This window comes from Crocodylus siamensis, chromosome 11 (assembly GCF_052110815.1).
Source record: "Crocodylus siamensis isolate JL-2025a chromosome 11, ASM5211081v1, whole genome shotgun sequence".
Lineage (NCBI taxonomy): Eukaryota > Metazoa > Chordata > Crocodylia > Crocodylidae > Crocodylus > Crocodylus siamensis.
Window position 1 is genome coordinate 43,598,912 of NC_143405.1, and position 14,559 is coordinate 43,613,470.

Sequence of the window (14,559 nt, forward strand, 5' to 3'; positions counted from 1 at the left end):
TAAGTCCATTGAACATCCCTGGGAAGTCAGTGCTGTTTTAAGTCCCATCTTTATGCTTATACATCTTTGTAAATCACGCCCAAAGTACCAAGATCAGTTCTGAAAGTGGGTTTCTAAGTAACTTGGACACTTTTGAAAATGTTGTGCATTTTGACAAAGATAATTTGTAGACACTGAATACCTCTTCCACAGGAGTTTCAGAAATAATCTCAGTCTTTGATTTTTAAGACTGACTTGGTTCAGTAAGAGCATTGTAAAACATTGTATTCTGAATATCTGAAAAAGATCAGTCTGTAACAAAGTAAATGTACAACTTAATTTATAGTCTCAGCACTGCTTTTCTATTGCCAGACTGAGACTTGTTTCTTCTCATTAACTGAAATTTGCAAAATGGAATCTAGTGTATTTTTATTGCAGTTACAGATTGCTGAAACAGCAAAGTTGTAATGTAAGTGCAGATCACATGGCCTAAATGACACAGCACTGGGGGAAAAGTTTTAGAGTTGTGCCCTACTTCTTCTGTTGACCAAATGGGTTTCAGAGAAGAGGGACAAGAAAGGAACCAATGGGTATGCTTTATCTTCATTTAAAACCCAAGCTTTGAATATTTAAATGCAATGTTTATAAGATCTCTCCTTAACTGCTGTGAACATAATGAATCTCTCAAATGTGAACGTTTAAAATCTCAGAAGATTAGAAGGCGCCCAGAATCTTGCCATGGATTTCATCCTGAAGTAAGTTTTGATTCTTTTTTTTCCTGTATGGTAACTATTTTTTTCCCATTGAGTAGACGTTTACAGAGCAATCTTCTAGGATGAAAAGCTGATGTGTTGGATACTCTGAACAGCAGTAAGGAGAAGTGATTTTTTTGACTGAAAGTAATGTGAACACTTTCTAGCAGCCTTGTACTAAATACAACGATTAACAGCTGCTTTCATATGCTACAGGGAACATGTAAGAGATACAGGTATGATTTAAGAACAGAATGGAGAACCATGAACTTCTGAGATCTCCTCACTTTAATGCTAGTCACAGGATTGCTTATTGGAGATGACTGTGAATTTTTTGATGAAATGTTATGGTAGAAAATTCCCATTTGCCAACACTGACACTTTTAGCAGAAATGAACATTTTGGCACAAAGTTCAGGAAGCTTTCTCAGATCCAATATGGAATTCCTGGTCAAAACCAGAAAGGGGGAGACAAACCCACCACAGCACAGGCAATGGATGAGTGGGTGAGATATTTGCCTGGAATATGGAAAACCAAAGCTAAGTACAGACACTCAGAAAGCCCAGTGTGGAATCAATCAAACTTATGCAGGTTTCCATAAGCAGCGTAGGTTAGTTCAGGAACAAACAGAACATACATCCGCCCTTTGGGTGGGGAGGGGCATACAGGCTGCCTGCACTGGCTGAAGCCAGCATGTTGGGGGCACTCCTGCATGCTTCCCAGTGGGCTCCCCAAGCTGCCAGAGACTGCCAATTGCAGCCAAGCATGGTCGAGTATCTGGGCCCCCCTGACAGTCTTCTGGGCACAGACAAGCATGCCTCCCCTTCTCCCCTGTCATCATCAGCCACAGGCATGTCAACTGCAGGCAGCTTGTTCCTGGTTATGCTCCCTGGTGCTGCATGGAGTGCATGGAGGTTCCTTAGTGGGCTTCCACACACGCATCCAGGGACTCCCAACTGGGCTTCAGGACATGGCCAAGCATGCCTACCACTGCCACACCATCGTCAACCACTGTGCTGACTCGGCTCTGTGAGAACCCAGGTGTGGGGCTGGCTGGGTGCTTGGCCAGAGCAGCCAAGCACAAGGTGAGTGGTATTGTCCCTTCCTGCAAGGAGGGATAACAGAAGACCACAAAGTTTCCTAGGATCCCAACACCTTCAAACACCTATGCTGAACACCTTCAAGAGAAAATTGGATGCTTATCTTGCTGGGATCCTATGACCCCAGCTGACTTCCTGCCCTTTGGGCGGGGGGTTGGACTCGATGATCTTCCGAGGTCCCTTCCAGGCCTAATGTCTATGAAATCTATGAAACAGACACAGGCTGGGGCACTTGTATGGCTAAGGGCATGGAGGGTAGGCCTGTGAAGAGAGACGCTGGGACCTGGGCCTGTTCAGTCCAAGTGAAAGAAGGCTGAGAGTTGACTTGATAGTGTGTCAGGGGTGATCATCAAGAACTAAGGGAGCAACTCTTCAGGAAGGCACTGCAAAGGGGGATGAGGACCAATGAGCATAAACTAATAGTAAATTCAGGCTAGGCATAAGAAAAAGCATTTTCTCTGTAAGGATCACCAGAATCTGGAACACTTTCCAGCAAAGGTGGTACAGTCACCCTCCTTGAAGAGGTGTTAAAGAAGAGGCTGGACAGGAACCTTGTCAAGCTCGTCTGAGCCCAATAACTTCCTACCCACAGCAGGGGACCAGACTTGATCTTTCAGGTCCCTTCCAGTTCTATGATTCTGTGATTCTAACATGAATCAATAGGGGATCTGGCACAGAAGTTCAATTCCCCAGTCTATCCTAAATCAATTCAGTTTGAGTGTATATCAATCCAGATCCATCTTAGACCAGGTTCCACCATTATTAAACAAGTTTATGTTCACTGAACTTCTATACTGTTACAGGTATAGACCAGTTTCCAAGCACTTACACTGGTGAAAGTGTACTGTTTGTACCTGGCCCAAGGTTCCAGTTTTGATCTGAACCAGGTGGTGCATGGACTTCAAAATGGATTTCACATAGCTTAAGAAAGTCTCTTAGCTAAGGTTCTGGGTTGGGTCTTTCTTCCACCCCATTCACAGCAATGAAAGAAATAGGAAAAAGAACTTTCTAAAAGTAAACCTAGCTCCTTGGGTGTCATGCAGGGAATGACTTAGCACCTATAGTGATAAATAATTTAAGTATATCCATTAGGGCTGTGTGAAGCTTTGGTCCTTGATTGGATTTGGTGGAGATTCAGCTCCATTTGGTGGCTGAATCTCCAAATCCTAATCAAATCAGAGGACCTTTGAATGTCTCCAAATAGAATTGAAACCCTCTGAATCAATTTGGAGACATTTGAAAAGATTCATCGATTCAGACAGACACAGCTTTAAATGTTTTTTCTACATACCTCTAGGTACCAGGCGGCTGCAATGCTGGGGCCCATGGAGTGTCCTGCAGAAGCATGGGGGGCTCCCCAATGCACTTGGCAGCAGACCCGGAAGTGGACAAGCAGCACTTCTGGTCCACTTCCAAGTCCACCGGGGAGTGCATGGGGGCCCCCCTCACCCTCCCGGCTCGGCGACTGGTGTCTTCTGGGTTTGGGGGGCCCATGGCCAATTGCCAAGCCAGAGGGGTGTGGGGAAGTAGGGGGGCAGCGTGCTCCCTGGCAGATGTGGAAGTGGATCAGAAGTACTTCTGATCCACTTCCGGATTTGTCTCCGAGCACATAGAGGACCCCCCACACACACCCCTGTGGGATGCTCCATGTACCCCAGCATTGCAGCATTCATGAGCTGCACCTGGTACCTCAAAGTATGTAGAAAAAACATTTAAAGCTGTGTCTATAGCTGAATCACTGATTCTCCAAATCAACATTGAATCTTCAGACTCAGATTCAGCCAAATTGAATCAGGAACAGTGATCTGAATCAAGGAATCAAATCACTGTCCCTGATTTGGGCTGAATCTGAATTGAATAGGGCCTGTTTCACACACCCCTAATATCTATTATCTTGCTATAGCAATTTTAGCTGCTTATATACATGCTCGGGGTGGGGGACGCTTTAATTAGAACAGCTGCTGGAGAGCTGTTCTAATTCAAAAGCTGCAGCCAGCGTTCACTCTAAGCTGCACAAGCATGTGTGGCCATGCAGACATTCCTGGCAGCGCAGCCTGAGTGCACCTGTGTGACTGTGCATGCCACACAGCTTAGAGGGAACGCTGGCTGCAGCATCAAGTGCATTAAGCCCCGCACACTTAAAAATGGCTTTAGGCCAAATTAGCTAAAGCTCATTTTACGTGCTTTAATTATAGTGTCCCCACAGCCATTTTGAAACATAGGGGGGTGGTGAGGGCTTAATACATGTGATGCTGAAGTGATGGTAGAGCTATCTAATTAGAACATGGAGCAGACTCGCATCATGTCTGCCCCAACTTATTCTAAGTAGAACATGTCAGAGCACATCTCTAGGCACCCTATGTTTATGAGATGATTTAATAATTTGATTTACAATTTTAAAACACTTAATATGGACTAGGTCTCCATGTTGTACAGTATATATATTTTGGGCCACATTCTGTTCCACCTGTTAGTAGGGCTGTGCAAAGCTTCAGGTAGTGATTCGATTCAGAGGAGATTCGGCCCAATTCAGTGGCTAAATCTCTGAATCCAAATCAAATCAGGGGACCAATTTAAAGACCCAAATTGATTCAGAGATCTTCGAATCTTCAGAAAAGATTCAGAGAGGTTTGATGACTCGGGCAGTCCCTGGTGGCTGCAATAGGGAGCTGCAGCCAACTCCAAGCTGGTAAGTACTAGGGGCAGAGGAGAGGGGGCTGGGGGAGGGAGAGGGGACCATGGGAGGACCTCTGCCAGCCCCTCTGACTCCCCTGCTCCCCCAGCACCCCTATGACTACTGCCCCGGTACTCACCAGGTGCTGCCAGATGGGGGGGCAATCCCCACTGCCCCATGCTGCATGGTGAGCTCTGCCACAAGCCCCCTGACCCCTCCCCACTCCCCCAGTCCCCACATGGGTCCCCCACCCAGGCCAGCTCCAGCCCTTTAAGAAAAAAAAAGCCCCAAAACTCACTGCTCTCGGTGCGGCCTTGGGGCTTCAGGGGCTCATGCAGAACCTCCCATGTGGTGTGGGGCAGTGGGGGGCAGCAGGGATTGCCCCCCACCAGCAGGAATGGTGAGTCTGGGGTTTTTTAATTTTTTTTTCTTAAAGAGCCAGAGCTAGCACCTGTGGGGGCACTGGGGAAGTGAGGGGATTAGCGGGGGGCTCATGCAGAGCCTCCCATACAGCATGGGGCAGTGGGGGGCAGCAAGGATCTCCCCCCACCTGGCAGCACCCACTGAATCGGGGCTGTTTTTTCCCCCAACTACCAGGAACTGGGGCGGAAGCGGCAGCCATTGCCAGTGTGGGAGAGCAGGAAGGGGATGGGTCTGGCCTGGCTTATTTGGAGATTTGGCTGAATTGAATCAGGACGGCGATTCAGATAACTGAATCGAATCACTGGCCCCCAAATTGGCCGAAGCTGAATCTGAAGCTAATACTAGCCACTTTGCACAGGCCTACTGTTGGGCACATAAATAGACTTAGGCATCTAACTGTGATTCTGTTCCATCTGGTTGAAATCCCTGAAAAACTGTTAATACACAAGTAGGGAGATGCTTGTCTCCCTTGCTGCTTTTTTATGACTTTTGCTTTAGAGTCAGATGATGGTAAGTTACAGAATTAGGTCAATGTCAAGGTCAGTTTATGCACTTGAACAAGGTGAAATAGATTCTCACTTGGGCACCGAAGTCTACTGAGACACCCAATAGGTGGAGTAGAATATGGACCTTTATAAGCTTTCATCTTTGCTAGGTTATAAGGATTTTAGAATTATGGATTTTTTTATTAATACCATGCTAGTCTACTTTACAGACGAGTTGGGAAGTCTGGGAATGTGGTTCAGGGTGGTTTTATGCTGAGACATGTCATATCAGATATTTTCATACTATCTCCCAAATCAGAAGTAGCATAGCCTTGTTAGTCTAAGGTTGTGGGCTGGCCAATAAGCAAGTAAAGCAGATTGACTGTTTCCCATTCAACGCTAGCACAACATGTCTCAGCACGCTGCTGCTTTAGACTCCATGTTTTAAGTTTATTAGCTTACAAACTGATTCTAATGTAGCTTACAAACAGTCTTTATTTTTCTGCATTTAGGCCACACAAATTTTGTTTTCTTGTCTTAGGTATCCCCTGCATACATGCTTTGATAAACATCCATGGATCATGATGAATTTTGTTAATGTTTTGTCTTAATTATGTTCTGTTCTTTTTTAAAGGAGAATGCAAGAGAATGTGGTGGTGTTCTATGCCTTAGTGCTAAACCTACTCTTGTTCTTCTTCCTCTGCTTTTGACGATTTTCTCAAGGTGACATTGACTGATATGTTCACTTGGCATGCTAAATACATGGATAAACTGTGAACTGAGAAATGGTACAACATAGAGGACATGAAGTATAGTCAGAACATCAGCATTTCATGATTTTAAACTGTTGGTGATACAAAATCTTAAAGATATGTGGGAAAAGGTTTCTCTTTTTACTTTGCAAATCATGCAAATGTGAAATTGCCATATGATAGTCATGATTCATCAAAACAGGACTTAATAGATAAGCAGAGATGACCATTACTTTCTGCTTTGTTCCATTGAAACAATTTAAAACTGTACTTTTTCAATAAAGTATATTAAAATCACAGTTTCATAGTGTTCTTTTTGAATGTAGCAATCAGATATTTTCCCCCAAATAAAACAGGGAAATAATACATCAAGTTAAGGGTGATTTCACATTACATTAACCTATTTCTTAGATAATGGCAAGAGAATAGAGGGGATAATGGCTACTTTTTTTTTTTTTTATAATAAAGGCTGCATTACTCTTCATTAGGGTTACCATATGGCTGGGTATTCCTGGACATGTCCTCTTTTGTGGACCCCTGTGTTGCATCTGGGTAGGTTTTTAAAATCAGAGGAAATGTCCAGGTTTTCTGCTGTCCACTTCTGGCTGCTCCGGGCTGGGAGCAGCAGGCAAGCTGACTGGTTGTCAGGGGTCATGTGCTCCCCACATGGGCTCCAGCAAGAGAGAGAGAGAGCGGGCGTGTGCACAATGCAAGAGCTTGCCTGGACAACAGGGCTGGAGGGGCCAGGGGCTTGCAGGTAGGGAGTGAGGGGCACCATGAGGGCTGCAACATGCAGGAGCTGCAGGTTGGGAGCAAGGGGCACCGCCATGGCTGGGAGACAGGGCAGGGGGCTGTGGGTCTGGAGTGAGGAGCACCTCCAGGGCTGGGGGTGCCAGGGGGTGTGGTTTGGGAGTGAGGGACACCAGCAAGGGGTGGGGGGCAAGGTACTGCTGTTTGGGAGTGAGGGATAATGGCAGGACTGGGGTCAGTGGGTCCGGAGTGAAGGGCAGTAGCGGGGCTGGGGGTGGGATGTGGCTTGTCAATAAGGGGCAACAGAACGGGCAGGGACAGGGCACCAGCATGTCACTGCCCCTGCCCTCCATCATATTCCTCCCTCCCCCCCCCCCCCGCCGGTGACAGGTGTCCTCTATTTTGGACCTGGAAATATTGTAACCCTATCTTAATAAGCTGACAGAATGGGGGCATGTGTTTAACACTGAGCATGGTAAGCCAGGCACAGGTAATTTACTTTGAATTGGAAACATCTGAAGCCCCAGGTGTGGGTGGAGGATGTTTGCCGGTAGTAGGGACACTTATGGTTCTGGACATTTGGATTTGGAATTAGTTTTGGCTAATTTGCCTTGGATACAAATTAAATGTTTTTTTAAAAGGGATAGGATGGTGCTTTTCTGATGTATGTAAAGAAATTCAGTCATGTTCAGGGAGTGAGAAAAAAGTCCATTGAAATATCCATATTAAGTTTGGATCAGGTCCTTTAGAAATATGAATCATACAGCAGAATTCATATATACACAAAGACAATATAATAAAAACGATAATAATGATGACAGTAGCAATGATATGTTAGCACTTTACATACATGAACTGTGAAGTAGCTAGTGAAGTTAAATTCTTTATGGGGAAATCAATAACCAAAAACACTGTAATTTGTTCACAGTAAGGCAGAGGAGCAATGGATGTTATCTGCATGGCACAATGCAGTGGCCAGTCACACCTAGCTCAAATACCTCTGCTTAACTCTTGGCATGCCCAAAGAGTCAGAATTAAAACTGAAGATTCCTTAGTCCAAGCTTCTTGTTCATTCCTCCATCAGAACCTCAGCTGCTCAGACCAAGAAATTTGAGAGCGAAAAAAATTATACACATTTTAATTTTTTTGGCAGGCTTGTTAGAAAAATACTGTAACTACTTCAGTTGAGTCCCTACTCAATTGCTAGATTCCACAGTAAATGCTGCCTAATGAAGTTATATGGGACATTTACTCTATGTGGTAGGCAAAGTCCTTTATACTTCGGATAAAAACAGAATTTAACATCAGCCTGGCTGATAAGAACAGAGATACAAAGATAGCTAGAAAAGGGCTGGGTCACAAAGGATATGACCCAGATAAAGACGTAGAAAAAGCAAAACTTTTACCTGGTGATAAGTTTATTTACTATTAATGTATTAAGGGGTTCAGATATTCTACTACTATGCCTAGCTCAACCACTGGACCACCCTCATGACTACCCTCACCATTTGGCCCCAGTTCTTTCTGTGACAGACATACTTTCTCTGTTGTTGGTAATTCATATTAATGGCTCTCAATGCTATTTTAACTGGAGGAATGGCCTTCCAAGTGATTCTGAGTAGATCTGTCTTCTGTCATCCTGACCACATACCCAGTCCTCACTAAAGTTATTGTACTGTATTTGCATCTTTATAGATCTTACAAAGTCTCCTTATTAGATCTTTTTCCACATATAATTTTCCCTTAATGGTCCCAAAATAAATCTTAATACTTTGTTCTCCGATATATTTGGTTGTCTTTCTCCCCTCCTAGTAAATGTTCTGGTCTCACATTCATACAAGGGTCTTTTTTAAACTAATGATAGAAGGGCTACCTGTGCTCTCTCTTTTTGACACAATAGAAAACTACACGGCAGTGGAGGACATTGATGGTCTCCTTGTCAAACACACCTATTGTTTATGACTATGTAGAGAAGTGCTGTGGCCCAGTAAATTATGTAATCAAAATGGTTTTATTTTGAAATTGCCATTAGTTTCCAAAACATCCTCATATAAAACAAGAGGCTTGTTTTATTGGTCTTGTACTTCTGAGGCATGATCTTTCTCAGACGAGTTCATATGTAAATTTATATAATTAAAAGCTGCATGCAGCACAGGCAGCATTCCTGTAAATGGAAAAAGGAAGAAGAATCTAAGTAATGATTTTGAAAATACTTAAATCTGCTGGCTACATCATAAGTGACTACTGCTGCTATGAAGAAAAAACCTTAACTAATAAAAGTCAATGAGCAAATTGATTTTATGCTTAACTGATGTGAACACTCATAGTAATAATAAAAAAATTGTTAAATATGGAAAGCAGCAGACACATAGTAAGAAAGGAACAATAAAGTAATAGGAAAGATTAAACATAGCAGGCTTAATGAATCTTGTTCAGAAAAATGACACATTTCATTTTCTGTCCCTATTGAGGCAGTCAAAATTATAAAGATCTAATATATTAATGTGCACAAATCATTTACAGTGTAGAGCAAGAAGATGCAAAGAAAAGAACTCTTGTGCAAAAAGTCCTATTTCATCACAACTGTCCATTTGTTTGCCCATGAAGACATTTTTAAAATGTTGAGTAAATTCCACTAGAACATGTTTGTTTTCTTCCTGGCTTTTATCAGGTTTAGCTATCCAGTGGTTTGGCAGAAACTACCAATATAGCCTGTCTTCAGACTTCGGGATTCCTATTTATGATATTCCTCTTATTTGGTTGCACTATAAATTCATAAGACTGTCTATATGTCCTTATCCCAAGTTGTAAGAATAAGTCATGGGTGTATGAAGTAGCTCTGGGAGAGCTTGATGAGGTGCTTTGAGATCTACAACTTCATAGGACTCTCTGGGCCAAAAATCCTGAGTAGGTATGCAGACAAGCTAAGAAGAGTTGCACTGGAGTTCAGTGATCTGCAGCAGGTTAGAGAGGATTAAACTCCACCTTCACACAAATTCTTGCTTACTGCCTTCCAAAAGCCCTGATAGCATCAGCTGTGAATGAATCTTCATCGTTGCTGTACAATTTCGGGGAAAATAGTGGCAGTGTCAATCACAGTGACACACTGGCATCAGAGGGATAAACACAGTGCATCCACATGAGCTTGCACGTGCCTCTTGCAGAGAGAGTCTCAAGCCCCTTTGAGATGCTGCAAGATGCACATGTGGGAACAAAAAAATGTCCCCTGCACTGCATATTTTCAGTGCAGGCTCAAAATGCAACCCTGGCAAAAAAAGCCGGGCAGGGCACAGTCCCAGACCATGCCCTGAGGCAACCGGAGGCTTGGGTCCTCCACAGAACTGTTTTGGTAGCCAGCCAGAGCATCTCTATGAGCCCTTGCCCTGGTGCTGAAGTGTGCTGCCCTCCCTGCAGGGCAACAAATTTGCAGGCTGCAGAGATCTGGGCTCCATGCCAAGTAAGTAGGGTTTGTGGGGGGCTGTAGGAGGTGGGGGGGAATCCATGGGCGGGGTCACTGCCCAGCCCCAGCCCCTGCTAGCTTCCCCAACTCCTCCCATCATTCCCTAGTCCCCGGCTCATTCCCCCAGCTCCCCCAATTGTTCCCCCATCCCCCGCTCATTTCCCCAGCTCCTGACTCATTCCCCCAGCCCCCCCCCCCATACACACACCCTTCACTCACCAGCAGTGGCAGCAGTAATTGTGGGGCTCAGAGCCTCATGGCAGAGCCCCCCCCCACCCACATGGTGCAGGGGAGTGGGGCTCAGCCCTGGCCACCTGGCACCTACGCTGTCACTGCTGCATCACTCGGGTGTGGCACAGCTGAAAAGGGGACCGTGTGGTGTCGTACACTGTCAGGCAGCTCAGGACCACTGCAACTGAGCAATGCTGGCCCCAGGTGACAGTTGGAGCAGCTCTGAGCTGCCAGACAGTGCACAGTGCTGTGCGGCATGCTGCTGATCTGGGCTGCACCCACATGATGCGGCGGTGGGAGGTGGCTAGGGTTGAGCCTTGCTGCCCCCCACCACACAGGGGGCTGTGCCACAAGGCTCTGAGTGCCTCAACCACAGCTGCCATTGGCAGTAAGCTCAGGCCGTGCAGGGGGGGTAGGGCTATGCAGGGGAGCAGGTGGGTAGCCCCTGTGGGAGGGGCTGTGCTCTGTGGGGGACAAGGAACCCACCCCTCCTAAGCAGCCCCTCCCACAAAGTCCCCCCACACCCACAGTCCCTCACAATCCCCCACACACTGACCCACATCCCCCACATCCCTCCACACCCACCCACTCACCCACCTGCATCCTACTACCCCCTTTCCCACTCATTCCTGCAAACCCCACATCCCCCATCACAGACCCATCTGTGCTAAGAAAACAAAAATCAAACATCAAAACAGATAGATATATAGAATTTATTTTATTATGAATATAGTAACACTTGTTTGACTGATATTTCTCTCTCTCTGTGTGTGTATATATATATAGATAAACACCTATAAGACCACTATATATATATATATATATATATATACAGTGAGAAAGACCTCTCTCTCTCTCTCTCTCTCTCTCTGTATATGTGTGTGTGTGTGTGTGTGTATGTGTGTGTACATACACTCACATACATACACACACATATATAGCTACATATATACACATAGAGAGAGTTCTTTTGGTCTCTCACTCTATAGATATATAATCATCTTTTGTTCTAATTCTGGAAGGACATGGATTTGGGGTGTTTTAAAGAGTGAATTTGGGATGCTGCTTCAGCAGTCCGGCTGCCACAAGGGGTAGTGTCCCCAGATACCAAGTGACCGGGCCCCAGAAGTTCATGAGAGCAAGTAGCCCTGTGGATCTGCATCCAGGGCAGCTTTTTATACTGCTGGGGACAGCACAGGTGCTGGCCTCAGGCTCTAGCTTTCCTGGCTTCAGATCCAGGAGGAGCTGGATAGGATTATTTTGCCCCATACCAAAGTGCATGTCTGGGCATGTGTGCTGAGACAAAAAGCCACAGCTCAAATTTGTGCTTCTTCTATTTGAGCTGTTGCAAGCACACATGCCTGCATGTGTGGATGCAGCCTAAGAAATATTATACCAGCTTTTGAAAGACTCAGAGATATTGTGGCAGTCAGTGGCTGTATGGCTAAAATCAACTGGAAAGAGACTTTCACTGCATGAAAAAAGCCTGATGAAATCAGCATGCACACACACACATAGATAGATAGATAGATACATAGATAGATATAGGGCTGTGTGAAATGGGCCATATTCAATTTGGATTCAACCCAAATTAGGGACAGTGATTCAATTTCTTGATTCTGATCACTGTCCCAAATCGATTTGGCAAAATCCAAATCTGAAAATTCAATCCTGATTCAAAGAATCATCGATTCAGCACAGCTTTAAATGTTTTTTCTACATACCTTAAGGTACCAGCACAGCTCATGAACGTTGTGATGCTGGGCTGGATGAAGCATCCCACAAGAGGGTGTGTGTGGGGGGCCCACGTGCTCAGTGGCGAACCCAGAAATGGACTGGAAGCAGATTCTGGTCCACTTCTGGGTCTGCTGGGGAGTGTGCAGGGGGGCCCCCTGCACACTCCCCAGCTCGGTGATCAGCCACAGGAGTACCCCAGGTGCCCCCCCAGACACAGGAGGCACCAGTCACTGAGCCAGAGGGGGTGCAGCACACCCCCCTGCATGCTCCCCGGTGGACCCGGAAGTGGACCAGAAGTGCTTCTGGTCCACTTCCACATCTGCTGCTGAGCATGCTGGGGCATCCCCTGCATTCCTGTGGGACGCTCCGTCCACCCCAGCATCACAGCACTGACGAGCTACCTGGTACCCTGAGGTATGTAGAAGTACATTTAATGCTGTGTCTACGTCCAGATCTCCTAATCTTTCTGAATTGATTCAGAGGGTTCAGATTCGATTCAGAGAGATTAAAGGGTCTCCTGATTTTGATTTGGATTCGGAGATTCATCCACCGAATCGAGCTGAATCTCCACTGAATATAATATAAATACATAAATAATACACACACACATACATGTAGAGACTATATTTAATAACAAGAGTTGAACTATAAATCTGTATTTTTATCAGGCGAGATCCAGGTACAGCCCTGACAGCTTCATAAAACATTTTTTAACCCATACGCACCATAGCTGCAGCATTCTGCTCCTGCATTTTTTTTTTCCTGTGGTAATGGCATAGATTTTTGACTTACTAGCACCAGCTGCATAATCTTCCTTTTATCTTGATACAGAGAAAGCTGTTTTGGGGCTCAAATCCAGACTTGGACATGCCACCATCTAATAGCTTGAGTGGGAAAACAGCTTATCCATAACTGTCAGTGTTGGAAACACTCCTTTAAAATTGTGCAAGCCAGAGAGCCTGAGGGAGGTTTCTGCAGCTGTGCTATCTTCTCTCATTGTTTCTGTAATTTGGAGACTGCCTAACCCATTGTCTTTCACTGCCCGGGCCAATTCTGATGTATACATCTGTATATTATATAGGTGTATGCAATGGGCTGAACAGGTGGTTGCTTAGGGCAGAAAGATATTAAAACCAGTCATGATTGTTTCATTGTGTACATGGCTACAAGAGACCATTTCAGTTTTCGTCTGGCAGTGAGACCCCTAGAACAAGATACTGGCCTGTTTCAGCTACTTGGTTTCAGCAGATAAGGTGGAGATTTGGGTTAAGCAGCTTAGACAAAAGAAGTCTTGCTTGTTTGTTTGTTTTTTCTTTCCTAGGTCCCTTAGTATTCTCAAGTCTTTTTTATCCTGTGCCCTTTTCTACTTCTAGAAATGCTGACTCATTCTCTTCCAGTATCAAATGTGCACACAGAGAAAGATTTGGAAAGCTTCTCCCCTGATAAATGTCACACTTAGGATGCATTAACTGTACTTAAAAACCCAGAGTCCAAGGGCGCATCTACACCAACATTAATGCACTTTAGTTAGTGTGCATTAAGGGCATGTATACATGTGCTCTGGGAATGGGAGTGGTGTTTTAATTAGATTGAAGTAAGTCTGTTCCAATGTACAGTAACCTTAATTAGCAGAAGTAAGTCTGCTCCAACTACAGCACATCAGAGCAGCCTCACTGTTAATATATAGGCATCTATTTCCTATACTAGGAAAATGCACATTAATTAATGTCTTAATGCACTTAACTAAAAAGAATGGTTTTTAAGTGATGCTTACTGTACATTAACCTCTTTTAATGCACATTAACTAAATGGCACTTTTTTTAGGGACACTTTAGTGTGCATTAAAATAGGCTAATGCTCATTAAAGGACACGTGTAGGCCCGTCCCAAATGTTCAGGCAGTAAAAAACAAGTTAAATGCAATTGTAAGGTTACCAACACAGATTTTATCAGTCCCAGCCCCTGCAGCACACCATATTGTACCTGAGTCTTCATGCAACTTCTCAGAAAACATTCTAACTCAGAGTCATGCTTACTATAGTCTAAATAAAATGTGCTAAGTTTAATGTGTGACAAGGCCCTTTGTTTTCTGAACCTTTCTGCCAATGTAGCATCTTGAACACCTTTGTTATCTTCTTGGTCTTCCCAATGGGTCTGTAGGTTCTTATGTATGTTGGTAAAGCTCCAGCCACAAACTAAGAATTGTTCTTTCACTGT

The 14,559-nt window shown here is 44.7% G+C and overlaps 1 protein-coding gene across 2 annotated transcripts in view; it reads left to right on the plus strand.

Annotated features, from left to right (window-relative positions):
* The window catches only part of CACNA2D3 (calcium voltage-gated channel auxiliary subunit alpha2delta 3), an 891,165-nt gene extending 884,711 nt beyond the window's left edge, over positions 1-6,454 (plus strand). For both annotated transcript variants that reach the window (XM_090021141.1, XM_090021143.1), the window contains 2 exons: positions 652-734; positions 6,048-6,454. In XM_090021141.1, coding sequence (XP_089877267.1) covers positions 652-734; positions 6,048-6,140 — 176 coding nt within the window. In that variant the 3' untranslated portion in view covers positions 6,141-6,454. The remainder of the gene's footprint in view (positions 1-651; positions 735-6,047) is intronic.
* The last annotated feature ends 8,105 nt before the right edge of the window (positions 6,455-14,559 follow it).